At 40.8% G+C, this 13,421-nt stretch overlaps 1 protein-coding gene across 1 annotated transcript in view; it reads left to right on the plus strand.

Annotated features, from left to right (window-relative positions):
- SYNE2 (spectrin repeat containing nuclear envelope protein 2) overlaps window positions 1–13,421 on the plus strand; it is a 177,190-nt gene that overhangs the window by 64,147 nt on the left and 99,622 nt on the right. Inside the window, exons 38-49 of the mRNA XM_068192175.1 lie at window positions 735–937; window positions 1,309–1,428; window positions 1,538–1,826; window positions 2,182–2,351; window positions 3,689–3,998; window positions 4,667–4,831; window positions 5,660–6,019; window positions 6,518–6,652; window positions 7,610–7,771; window positions 8,805–8,957; window positions 11,717–11,872; window positions 12,233–12,489. Of these exons, the coding sequence (XP_068048276.1) occupies window positions 735–937; window positions 1,309–1,428; window positions 1,538–1,826; window positions 2,182–2,351; window positions 3,689–3,998; window positions 4,667–4,831; window positions 5,660–6,019; window positions 6,518–6,652; window positions 7,610–7,771; window positions 8,805–8,957; window positions 11,717–11,872; window positions 12,233–12,489 (2,480 nt within the window). The remainder of the gene's footprint in view (window positions 1–734; window positions 938–1,308; window positions 1,429–1,537; window positions 1,827–2,181; window positions 2,352–3,688; window positions 3,999–4,666; window positions 4,832–5,659; window positions 6,020–6,517; window positions 6,653–7,609; window positions 7,772–8,804; window positions 8,958–11,716; window positions 11,873–12,232; window positions 12,490–13,421) is intronic.

Below are 13,421 nucleotides of genomic sequence, written 5' to 3' on the forward strand. Positions count from 1 at the left end.
AGTGTTGCTCTTTTGACCTAAGAGGCTGTTCTTGGGATGGAATTCAGCTGCAGTGGTTTTGTAACTGGAGGCTGGAAGAACATCTTGTGTAACTTAGAGCATTAGGAAAATAAGGGCAATGAGAATAAAACTTAATTGAAATGAAGTGTCAGTGTTCAAGTTCAGACAACTTGGGCAAGTGAGAGGCAGGACAGTAGCTGATGAAGTTCAGTGGACCTTGACCAAGTACTTCAGTGTGCAAGGCTGCAGAAAGTCGAATATGTAGAGAGTAGCATGAAATTCTAACCCCCAATGGACTCAAATGTGAAAAAAATTGCATTTAATTTGTTGTAGCAAGATTTTCTCTCCAAATCAGACAGAATGAACAGAAAACAGATGGAAAAGCCACAACATCTGCAAGAAGCAATCACAGTTAAGCAGCAGAAGGAGATAGAGTGATGTCAGTGCTAGACTTGGATGCTGTTTGCCTGTTTCTGTGTGTACCAGTACTGCAGAGAAGAGAAAACGAGTCATCAATTCCACTTTCTCCTTATTTTACAAACAGCAACTTTTCCATTTGCATGTGCAATAGTCAGCAAACTCTGAATTAACATAAATTCTTTTTCAGGAACTGAAATTGCTGGGAAAAAAAACACTGGTGGAGATAACAGGAGCTAAAAAGCTCTTGTAACATAAATATCTATTACACTACAGCAAATCTGACAAATGGGTCTTGTGTTGGTGTTCTTTTCCAGCACTTCCTGACATCTGAAGGCAGAGATAGAGACATCCAAGAGGTTAAAGCTTTACTGAATAAAGTGAAGCCTTACTTGCCCAAAGGAAGCATTAACCACCTCAACAGTCGTGTGAGAGATCAGGAGGCAGAACTGCAGAGGTTGATCTCCAAATGTCAGAAACGGGAAAAGGAGCTTGGTGCCTGTCTCCAGCAGCTCAGCAGGTAGGGAGCTAATCTTGTGTCTGACATTTTAATCACAAGTGGTATCAGATGATTCATTATTAAACAGCCATAGAGAATGGCAAGCAACCCTTCTTTTTACGAGATGGTATTTTAATCAAACTTGTTTTAATCAGATGTTTTGTTGTATGTTCCACGTGGGTTGTTTTTTCAGTTTCGTAGCAGACCTGTATGGAAATTATGGACAATTTCAGTGACATGAAGAGAGATGTTAAATTTAGGCTTATGTTTAAAATTTTGCTTGATCAGACACTATATTAATGGTATTTTTTCAGCAAAACACTGCTACCAGCAAGTTTTAGCCATGTGAGGACTCTTATTTTAACCTGAGTCTCTATTTGTACCTCCTTTAGCCTTGAAGAAAGCAGCATGGCCTTGGAAGAATGGCTCTCTGCTCAGGAGGAAAAAGTAAAAGAGATCAATAAAGATGATACAGAACTTGAAGGTGTCTATAAAACACTATTAATGCCGAGGTATTGGGTTTTTTGGTCTCTAAGACCTGTCTTCTAAACAAGATTGTTCCATGTTGTTACAACAAACAGATGTTGAGTTTTATTTTTTTTTTTGTTTCGTATTTTTCAGGAAACCATTTGACTCCCTGTCTCAGCTATCAAATTCCTTGGGGGAGGCTGGGCTGACAGAATATGAAACCCTTTCAGCAGCCAGTAACCTTATTAGCAGATACCATGCACTGATAACACGTGTCAGTGAAATGGCAGGGAATACTGAGAGACTTCCAGTGGAAGGACAACATTTTGAAGACCTTGCCCAGGATGTTTCTTTTTGGATCAAAAAGCTTGAGGAGGCTCTTAATAAAATGAAGTCACAAGGAAGTGAGTTGCCATCAGACGAAAGGATTAATCAGATAAAGGTATTGTGTTATATATATTCCTTTTTCACCTTCCACCTCAAGCTAATGCTTGATGAGTCAGTACCTCCTGAAAGATACTGTCACTGCTCATGGCCTGTAGTTTTGTCATTTGAGCATTTTTTCAATTTGTCAGCACAGTATGGGTCTTCTTTGTAGAGAATAATTAATAAATCAGCTTAATTTTCCCAGACTTTGAAAATTAGATGATCCATCTGTTTATGTGTCAGCTATGTAACATATTAGAAGAAGACTTGTACAGCAGTGTGAAAATTATGAAAAAAATAATGGTAGTACCTTTTATTATGTAACCAAAAATAATTGTATATGCACCGCTTCTGCTTCTTGTTTAATATAGGCAATCACAAGTCTCAGAGAAGAAGGTGAGGCCAAAATACAGAGCATGGTGGCTCTAGGAGACACTGTATTGAGAAATGAGAAAAATAAGAAGCCAGAGGTTCAGCAGACTATTTCTGAGCTCCAGAAAAAGTGGGAAAACATCTGTCAGCTGGCCACTGAATATAGCAGGTAATGTGGAATTTGCCAAGAGGCAGTGGAGATCACTCACTGCTATATTGACTTTTTTCTCTTCCTGCACCCGTTCCATTAATTTTCTGTTCTTTGGGAGCAGAACGAGATACCCACAGAAACAGTTGTATTTCTGCAGAGTTGTGGAGGGGCAGGTCACAGTTTGGCCTGAATGGTCGGGTGGGGGACAGCCAGAGATACTTTCTGGTGTGGCCATGAACAGCCAGAGAATCTTCTGTTTCCTCCTGTTCTTATTGAGCTCTCAGAAAAGCCAGCACAAGAGGCGCTCAGGAAGATGGAGCGTTGGCTGTGTTGGATCCAGCACAGTAGGATGCAGAGCTATTCACTCTTTTAAAGACAGGAGAGGAGGTGCTCTGCATACCTCAAGAGATGCTCAGGACCTTGCAGGATCAGGCTTGTGAACAGCAGATGCACCACAGGAACAACAGCAGTGAGGAGCTGGAACAGGGAACTTGATGCAGGAGCTCTTCACATATGCAAGGCTGTGCTTTGTTTATTTGCCAAAAAATATGAATCTTGGGGGCAGAACCCAAAGCAATTAAACTTTGCTTTTGTCCTCGATTATCCTGCTGTACTTTACAGAATTGTATCCAGACTGTTTATTTGGATTTGTTTGTGTGGGATCACATTTTCTAATATTGGCATTTAAGTTCCATCTGGAAGATATCTGAGCTCCATCACTAAATGTTAACATACAAATGGTACTTCTGTCTCTTTGCATACTTTCTGTGGACAAATGCAACCTGTTCACCTGCAGCAGATCAGCATGCATGCTTATAAAGCACACAAAGAGAAATCCAATGTAAAGGTCAGGCAAGTAATCACTGGATTGTACTAACATACCCCAAACTGTATGTGCTGGTTTTGTTGTCTGTATTCCTAAAACACTCCCCCGCCCAACTGAATGTGATGTGTTTCTTCTACAGAACATTCCCTTTCAGGAGGCTGTCATGGGAAGTCAAGGAAAGCAGATTCATAATCATATTGTAGTTCTTTAAACAGAATTTCTGCTGCAATGAAGAGCAGAATACAGAGCATGAGCATCACATCTCAGATGCTAGAAACTGTGGGTTTATAGGTTAAGGTTTAAGAGTTAGTCATTTGTCTTGCATTTAAGTCCAGTTTATCTGCAATAACTTCCGTGCTTTTCGTCACCTTGAAAATTCCAGTCTGATCAGTAATTTAAAATCTGGGGAAGAAAGTATTCAGTACACTCAAGTTTATTCTAATGGTTGACTTGTTCACACTTTGACATTTTCTAGGTAATCAATGCATTTGGTTTTTTAACACTATTAAACACAGCATTTTTTTCTTAGCCCTCAAGAACAACTTCAGTGCAACAGGGAGCAATATGAGCAAAGCAAAGAAGATCTGAAACAGGCTCTAATGGAACTGGAGAAACAGCAACAGGAGCTTTTTGCCCTTCAGCCTGGTTTGGAGGAGAAGCAAGCTCAGCTGGCAAACTATGCTGACCTCCTGCAGAAAACAGAAGCCTTGACTTCCCAATTTAGCAAATTGAAGAGCCAGAAAGAGCATCTCCAGGGCCACGCTGTCGATCCCTGCTTCACAGAGGCAGAATGGTCGGAATTAAAGCACCAACATGAAAATCTGCTCAGCCAGCTCCAGGTTGGGACCTCACTCTTTTCTTTCCTGTTGATTGCAGTTCTCACTGTTCAGCTGTGGTGCCATTCAGGTGGGAAGGTTTTGGGTAAAGCTGGGAGTGGAGGAAGTTCCTCTGAAAAAGGGCAGGGAGTATCTCCCTCTCTCTCTTTGAGGGATAAATACTGAAACAAATGAGACCAAAATAAATGTGAAGAACATTTTGTACCTGTATAAACAGATTTGGACAGCTACAATATGAAGCATTTGCTCTTACATTCTTCAAGCCACAGTAGCTTTTCTTCCTTTTGGAAGGATGAATTTGGAAAACATCTGAAAGATTCTTTTCCAGCATCTTGCTTGTTCTTGGTTTCACCCAATGTAGTGCAAATTGCACTTGTACCGTGTGACATTCTATCTCTGATGTTTCATTCATTTTAAGAGAAAGCATCTTTTTTACAAGTACATTTCCAACCCTTCTGCTTCCTGCTATTCATAAAGATTTGTTCATGATGGAGTCCACAATGTGCTGGGAAGAGAGCAAGATGGTTTTGTGTTAAACCTGTGGTTAGCCAGATATTTTATGGGAAACAAGCAAGTGTGTTGTGCTGGTCAGGTCATGGAAAAGCTGTAACAGTCTGTGGATGATTGTTTGAGATAATGGTGGACTAAACCTAGAAACTCCTTGTTTCTAGACCATCATGCAGACATTGAAAAGCCCTGTTCAAGAGCACCAGCAGGTTCAGGATATGGCAACAGGCCTGAGCACTCAGCTGAAAACTGTCTCTGAGAAGCTTGCTGAGTGGGATGGTCCAGCAGTGGAAGAACCATCAGCTGAGCAAAATCAGCTGAAATCACAGGTATGTTGCAGTTTCTGCCTCATGGAAACCATCACATTTGTAAAAGAGAACTGCTCTTGGTGTCAAACTGAAAAGCTATGAAATCTTGCTGAAATAAAAAGTGTGTAATGTTCCTTTATTGAGATAACTGTAGGACTCAAACCACTCTTAATGCACTGGGGGGGACCTTTACTATTGGCTGAACTGAAGGTTCAAGCATGCAATTTGCTTGGTTAGGATTTTTGGTTTTTTCCTCTCAGGTCATAATGAGGAAAGAGATTGTTAGATTTGGTATTAGTAAGTGTCTTTAATTTAGCCAGTGTGAAGAATTAAAAAAAAAAAGTCAGTGAGCCAAGTTCATTTTTAAGAAGTGTCCTTCATGCATAAGTAGACATTCTTTTGCTCTTTGACAAGAGTGGAAATCAGCCTTGTAGCCGTGAGCCTAGAGAGCTGCTGTAAGTTGAAATCATAGCTCAGATATGGATCACTGCAATTCCCTGTCCTTCAGAACTTGCTTTACCTCTAAGAAGGAAAAAGGAATAGGAGAGGAGGCAAGGGGGGAATTACTTCAGAACTTGGAAGGATCATCATGTACCACCCTGTGTGCTACCGGATTATTTTATCACTGTAATGCTTTTAGCTTCAGGTGTTCTCTGTGCATAAAAATGGCTGATGAAATTATTGGCTTAGTAATTGACTTTCTGCAGCAAAGAGGTCTGCATGTACCTTTCAACACGGTTTGTTGTTCAAAACAAGTGTTTATGATTTTAGAGGCTGACTTTAGATCTTAACATTAGGTATATTGAGTGAAGATACTTTTCAAATGAAATGTTTTCTTCCTGTTCAAAGGAACAACAGGGACCTCTTAGCCGATGTGAAGACACGATAAAGAAAAATTTGGTTTTAGCAGAAACTGTTAAACAAAACACCTCTTCACCAGAACAGGAGTTTATTAAGGATGAGATGGAAACACTTCAGAGTGAGCACAAAGAAGGACTGGAAGAAAGACTTGAAAATGTCAAGAAAAAGAAGGAAAACATTTCCAGTGAAGCCCTTGAGTTAAAAGATGAGTTTGGTAATGAAATCCAAAAGGAAGATAAGGCAGATGCAATGGTGAAGAGAGAGACACAGTTCACTTCTGATACTCGAATCTCTGCAGAGGAGACCCCCACAGCAGTGGAGCTGAAGGAGCCTTTGGAAATGAGTGATGTGAGTTTGTTTGTTGACAGTAACAGCAATGGAAAGCTGGCTAAAGAGACATCTCAAATGTCCTCTGTGTATTGCACCCTTAATGTCACTGAAATTAAGCCTCCTGTAAGTACAAGTGTATAAATCAAAGAAGTGGAAGCAACTCTCATAACTTTTTATGGCAAGTCTGTAACAAGCCAATAATATATTTAAAATAGCAATTTTTCTTTTAAATACAATTCCATTTAAATGCATGTCACTTTCTCTTGCCACTTACTAGAGCAGGTATCCTCAGCCAGGACACAGAGAGAAGTTGTAGAGGTGGAAAAATTGCAGATGAAGCTCTGCCTAAGAGCTTTAGGAGCTTCTCTTAAACCAGAGAGGCTTGTTTAGAACTGCAGCACAGTATTTGTCCTGTTGGTTTTCGGAGAGAATAATTTTTACCATTCAGAGATTCAATGTTAAAATACACTGTTTGTGGTAACACAAGCAGATTTTCTTTTCTGTCGTTTCTCTTAGGGTCAAGATGTAAATGGAAATATGTCTGAGAAAGAGAGGCAGAATGCGCCAGTTTTGGAGGAAAGCAGTGTACTGTCAGACAGCCCATTACAGGATACCCATCACCGCAGGGACAGATTGGGGCAGGCTGTTCAGGTACCTGACAAATGTGTTTTAATATAAGTCTGTGTATATGAGTGTGTGTTTGTGTCTCTGTTCATTAGAAATCCATATGTAATTCCTGAAAATTTTATTGCTTATGGAGGCATGTTTTCCTTAGCTGATGAAAGGAATGATAAATTACGTTTTCTCCAAATCATCCCCTCAGCCTCACTTATGTGAAGAGTGCAGGAGATCAAAGTGATGGTCTCTGCAAACCCCCAGAGCTTGGACCCGCTTTGTCCTTGATTCAAAATCCACCACCTACCTGTGATTTCATAAAATCCATCACTAAATGGTTTGGGTTGGAAAGGATGTTAAAGTTCATCTAGTTCCGACACCCTGGCATGGGCACACCTTCCACTAGACCAGATTGCTCAAAGCCTATCCAGCTTGGCTTTGAACACTCCCAGGAATGAGGAATTTAAGAGGTTTCATCACTGCAGGTACTGAGAAGTCACTAACCTGGAACTGCTGATTTTTGTGGGACCTCAGGACATTGACGCTGTAAATGACTTGTAAAAATGTAAATGTAAATGTGTGCAAAGCTAAGGGAATGATTTGGAGTACTCCCTGTTGACCTGACCACGGAGAGATGACCATCAAAATATCACAGTGGAAACTGTCCGTACTGTGATTTCTGGAAAAGGTGCAAGATCAATAGTTAGCAAATGTGTCTAATCAGAAACTTCTAGAACCATATTAACAATCATGTGAGCACTTATTCCTGTTTACCCTGTCCTGAAACTGTTTCAGAGTGGTTAAGATCCCAATATGGCAAATTGATCTGAGCAGGGGCTTCCAGCTCTCTGGGTCTGGGTTACCTCAGCCTTTTCCTTCATTCATTAAGCTAAACTGAAGATAGAGTAGACAGATTGTGGAGTGGGAAGTTTCTTAGCAAATTTTGTACTCTGACTTTGACTGATGGTAAACATTTTGCATTTTTCAAATCAGGGGGAGACTGATAAGGAGAACCCAGACATGGACAGACCTGACAGGTTCCAAAAGGATGTTCTGGACAGTGCAGTTCTGGGTGGTGAAGCAGATCTGGAAAGACATCAGGATAGTGTTGGTATTGAAGGTGATGAATCTAGGGAAAAAACCCATCCAGCACAGGTAACTGGACACGAGATTACACCAGGGGGGTCGAATTTGAGGGGGTTTGTATCCAGTTGCAGTGAGGATGATACTACTAGGAAATTAGTAAGAAAAGCCTCAATTTTATACTGAGCTACTTTAGTCTGATGTGATACTTAGTATGTGGTAACTCACTTAATTCTTTCCAGTACCATTCAAAGTTAGTCTAGAGGGAGGATTTTTTTCTTTAGTGGTTAGCTGAGGGTCATTCCAAAGGTTATTGCTTTCCAAGTCACCTGGATGTGTTGTGAAATCTCCTGACCATTTTGCTTGAACATTGTTGTTGTGTTTGATTTGCTTTCTAGATTTCTTATTTACATATTTACTTTGCATGTATGAGGCTGCACTTGAGATGCTGATGTTGTGCCTTGCGTGGTGCACCCTGGTACAAGGGGAATTTTGACACCCAGAGCAGTGTTTAGGAGCTGGAGGCAGACTGAGTGGAAAGAGGCCCAGTTCCTGTTGGAGATGAAAAGGCTGACAGGGGAGTTGTTGCTGTCGTCCCCTCCCTGAAGAGGGGAGGTGTTATAGAGCCAGACTCTTCTCAGAATTTCAGTTTTAGCAAACTCTGTGAGATACTGAAACCTCCATCCAGCCAATCTCCAGGTTACCGACAGGACTATCCTGCCTGGGTTTCTAACTAGACACTCTCTGTCTACAGTGCAAGTCCTCAGGAAAAAGCTAAACCTTTAAAAAATGCATTCAAGACTGTGTCCAGGAGCACATAATTCAAGGTCCCTGCTTAGAATAATGAAATATGAACAGTGTCAGTCAGAGCACTTGCAATTTATTCTAAAAATTTATAACAAAATTACAGCACTGCTTCTTGTAAGTGGTTTCCTTTGCAATAACATTGCTCACAGTAAATTATGAGGTGTAATTATGGTTTTCCTCATCTACCTATAATTATGGGCTTCATAACTTTCTCATCTCAAGCACTGTAATTACTACTCGACAGGTTTGATTAGAGCTTTTTGATTACTAGTTTCTTTTGTTTTTCTTACACCAATAGGAGGGACCTAGTGATGTTGAGAATCAGTCATCTAGACAAGATGGGGGGCAGGTTCAGCAGAAGCTGTGCCAGAAAGGTCAAGTCCTGGAATCTGCAGCAGCTGAGAAAGATGGTCTGGGATCGGGATCGAATCCCCCAGTTCTTGCACATGAGGTAACCCACAGTCTGTTATTTCAAGTGAAATGTGCCAGTTATTCAATTTTTGTTTCCATGTGGGCCTCGGCTGAAGTTGTTTTTAAAAAAGAGACAATTACTCACATCAAAATCAAGACCATTGCATATAGATTTTATTTATGTCCATGATAGTTTTGAACCTCCTCCAAAGTGCTTGCCACATCATAATTTTCTGTAGATCTGTTCAAAAGAGTTCACCCTAGTTTTTAGAGCCATCATAGTCAGTCTTTATGATATTTAGAGTTTCGCTTCAAACTGTTAATCAACACAAACTTCATTTTATGTTGTTACAGTCAGTTCTGATAGCTTTGCCATCGTAAGGAAGGCAGATCAGAGAACTGAAATCCAAGGGTGATTCAGCATAAAAAAATAAATTAAATAAAGTAGAGAAAGGAGAAGGAATTCAAGTTGAATTAATGACAGGTTGCATTACTGAATGACTTTACTAAGTCTGCTCTTTTAAGAGTAAAGGAGTTACATCACAAGTGCCCTGTGACTGCTGATCTTGGACACCACATTCTTAGTTTGAAGGTAGGGCTATGTCTCATCTTCCTGGTGAATCTCTAGGCAGGTCCACAGCTGGCTTGTCCATGGGCAGGTCTTACCTGGCACTTGCACATCTGCAAAATCTCCCAAGGGTCTTGGGACTTTGAAGAAGTCCCTGCTGACTGGCAGCTAGCAGTGTTATTCTGATTTACAAAAAGGGTGTGAGGGAAGATCCAGTAAACTACAGACTTGTTAGACTAACCTCAGTTCCTGGGAAAATTATGGAGGTGATGCTGGGTACTACTGAAAAGCATTTAAGGAACAATGCAATCACCATAGAATCACTTAGGTAGAAAAAGACTTCTAAGACCATCAAGTCCAACCAGCACCAAGCTCACCACTAAACCATGTCCCCAAGTGCCACAGGGACACGTCTTTTAACTCCCTCCAGGCATGGAGACCACCACTGCCCTGGGCAGCCTGTTCCAGTCCCTGACCACCCTTTCAGTGAAGGAATTGTTCCTAAAATCCATTCTAAACATCCACTGGCACAGCTTGAGGCCATTTCTTCTTCTTCTGTCACTTGTTACCTGGGAAAAGAGGCTAACACCACCTGGCTACAGCCTCCTGTCAGGGAGTTGTAAAGAGTGATAAGGTCTCCTCTGAGCCTCCTTTTCTCCAGGCTAAACCCCAGACTTGTGCTCCAGACCCTTCCCCAGCTCCACTGCCCTTCTCTGGACACACTCCAGCACCTCAAGGTCTTTCATGTAGTGAGGGGCCAGAACTGGACACAGAATTTGAGGTGCAGCCTCCCCTGTCTGTATCCATGGAGGCAATGCCACAGTGTGCAATGAGAACATCACACAAACAAGGAGAACGAGTACACAACAAGGTTTTTCTGAAAGTCAGGACACTTCTCTGTGTCTTTTGATGTCTTGATATTTCAGTCCGGTGAAGTGGATTTCCTCCTTTCTGTGTGATAGCTTAGCTGAGTTTTAATGCTTACTTCAGTTCTGTGGCACTCCAAAGTCTCTTGAGATTAAATCTTATGTCTGAATTGATACAACTGTTTTGGTTATGTACACAGAGAAATTGAAAAGTTCTCCAACTGACTACTTCATGAGTGGCCTCTTCAGTTTTGACTGAAAACCAAGAGTTCAAATAAAGAGAACTGTTGTTCTCTGATAATGTGTACTATGCGCTGTATGTTTCCCACACTTGAAAGCAGGTATATTTTGCATAGCTCTTGACTCACGAAGGGACAGATGACAGTGACAGCTTACAGTGATAGCTGGCTGCTTCTAGTAAAACAGTGTCTAAAGTACCAATACATGAAGTTTATCAGACAAGATTTTTTTTTACTGTTTTTGATTTTAGATGTTAGTACCATGGAGAAGCTCACACTGCAGTAATATCTGTGTATTTGTATGCATTCACTCATAAATTTTATACATGGAACAAATCAGATATAGACAGGTACTGGGAGAATGGAAATGCAGAAAGATTTTTAAGGGATCATCATGTGATCCAGCTAGCCTGTGACCTTTCATTTATGATGCTGTCTGCAATAGCTGAAGGTGATGTTAAACCTGGCCCCTGCCCAAGTGACTTGTCCTTCTGTCATGGGAATCAGAGGCAGGGACTGGCTCTGGAGCCTCCTAATCCCTGCCCACCCTGATTGAGACATGACTCCCTACTGCTCTCATCTTCCCCCAGATTTTGGATAGCACTTGTGACAGTGGCAGCCATGGCTTTGTGTCACAGCCAGGCTGCTTCATGCATGAGCTGCCCCATGAAGAAGAGCTGAAGAGGTGTCCTGGGGAAGGACACAGCAGCGTTGTCAGGGCAGGTGCTGAGCAGAAGGAATGCGGGTGTGAGGAGAGGATAAAGTTCCATGAATATGTAAGGAAGAGAGGGAGAAGACACAACAGACCTGTGGATTTATCAGTAGCAGAGGTGGGTGCAGGGAGGATGTTATTTGAAGGTGAGGATGTCAGAGTTTCACTAGAAATGATGGGCAGAGATTTCAAAGCTATCTGAGCAGTGCTGACAGGAGGGGGTGACTGCAGGGGTGGGGGACAGTGATGGAGCTTCCAGTTTCTGGGTCCTGATTGATCCACAGAGGCTGTGGGGGAAACCACAGCAGGATTTAACAACCCCAGCATGGCTTAAACATGGGAAGCAAAGTGCTGCAGTCAGAAAACATACTGGTTTAGACTCTTCAGAAATAAGAATCTTGTTTTGTGTTGTAGGACACAGGTGCAGAAGTGGTTGTCCAGAAGGAGCTATTTCCCAGAGTGCAAGTAAACAATGAATATTTTGAAGAGGAACAAAAGGTCAATGAGCTGAAAAATGAACTGGCTGAACTGGACATGGTGCTTATAAATGAGCAACTGAAAGAGCTGGAGGTATGGAAACTGCAAACCATTCCTCATTTTTAATGTGGTGATACACTTGCAGAATTGCGATTCACTTGGGCGAACCAAAGCTGTTGCCCATAGCCTTATCTGAGTTTTAACTGCACAATTAGTCAGTTTGTCTGCAAACACCATGCCTTGATGCATGCTCTTGTAAATCCCATAGTTTGTACTGCTCTTCCGGAGTGCAGTGATACACCTAGGGTTGCTTCCATGATGTGCTCCTTGGCTTGTGGATGAGCAGGAATATGTTTGTAGGTAAATCAATATTTAGCTGTATTTCGTGTCGAAATCTGAGAGTCTTTAAGATCATCCTTTAATCCCTTCTCTCTGTGCTGGGCTTGATTGTAGAATTTAAAAACTGAGCTGGAAACGTGGAAAGCAAAGTCTGTGTGCCATGGTGAAGAAGTAATTCCCAATGGAACAGGATCAAATGGAGCAGAGCTGCAAACCATGGAGCCCTGCTGGGACAGGCTGCTCCAGGAACTGGAAGCTGTTAAGGCAGTGAAGCAACAACAGTGCTGTTTAATTAATGAATACCAGAAAAATCTCTCTGCTGCACAGTCCTCCATGAAAAATTTGTCAACAGAAAAAGATAACATAAAAATGTAAGTACAGTGGAGGGGTTTGGTTAAGAGGTTGCAGAACAAATGTGGTTCTACGCTGAATTTCATGACATGCTTCAGTAATGCTCAGACAAGAGTATGGAGTTATAGCCATTTCAAGAGGAGTCTTAGAGGTTTGTAAGTTTGTGAACAGAGTTAAGCAGAAGAATTTCTGGTGGCTGTCTGCTATCCTTAAACAACATCTCTCTTTATTCTTTAGACAAAACAAAGAAGTAGTTGCTGGGCTAAAAACCGATAAAAATCCATCTTAAAATATTTTTTTTAAATGTGGCAGATGTGAAATACTTTTTTTTCTTTAGGGACTCGTTAATTTTAGGGTTTTTTTTCTGAATGAAATATCTCTTTATTCTGAAAACTAACTTTATTTGATAGGAAAAATTCCATGGCAGTAAGTAAGTCTACATTATCAATTCATAGGTAACCAATGCACAAAACATATTTACTGTTTTTTGTGAATTAGTCTTCAAAACACAGAACTAGTTTGTCATGGTGTAATGTACCATGGTAATATACCAAAATCATTTGAAAACATTTAAAACTTAGGAAATTGTTAATTTACAGCAAAGAGGTTTTAAAAATGTAATAAAAATATATCTGCTAAATGTGTTTTAGGTGGGCATTTTAAAATACTCCTGGAAATAAAATATGAAGAGATTAATTTGGAAGAGTTTTACCTTGGATGAATGGAAATTTCTCAATTTTTCTATAGCCAAGTTTTATCTTCATTATCAACCAGAAATTACTATAAAATATTGTTACTTCACTTAGAGAACACTATTGCTGATTTTAAAAATGAGGGCTACATTCTCTATTAGTAGACATTGCAATGTTAGAGAGTATATCTTCTTTGCACAGATATCTGTGAATAGTGAGTGCTGTACAGATAAGCAAGAAGTAACGATACTGCAGAGGTG

The sequence above is a fragment of the Anomalospiza imberbis genome, chromosome 6, assembly GCF_031753505.1.
Source record: "Anomalospiza imberbis isolate Cuckoo-Finch-1a 21T00152 chromosome 6, ASM3175350v1, whole genome shotgun sequence".
Lineage (NCBI taxonomy): Eukaryota > Metazoa > Chordata > Aves > Passeriformes > Viduidae > Anomalospiza > Anomalospiza imberbis.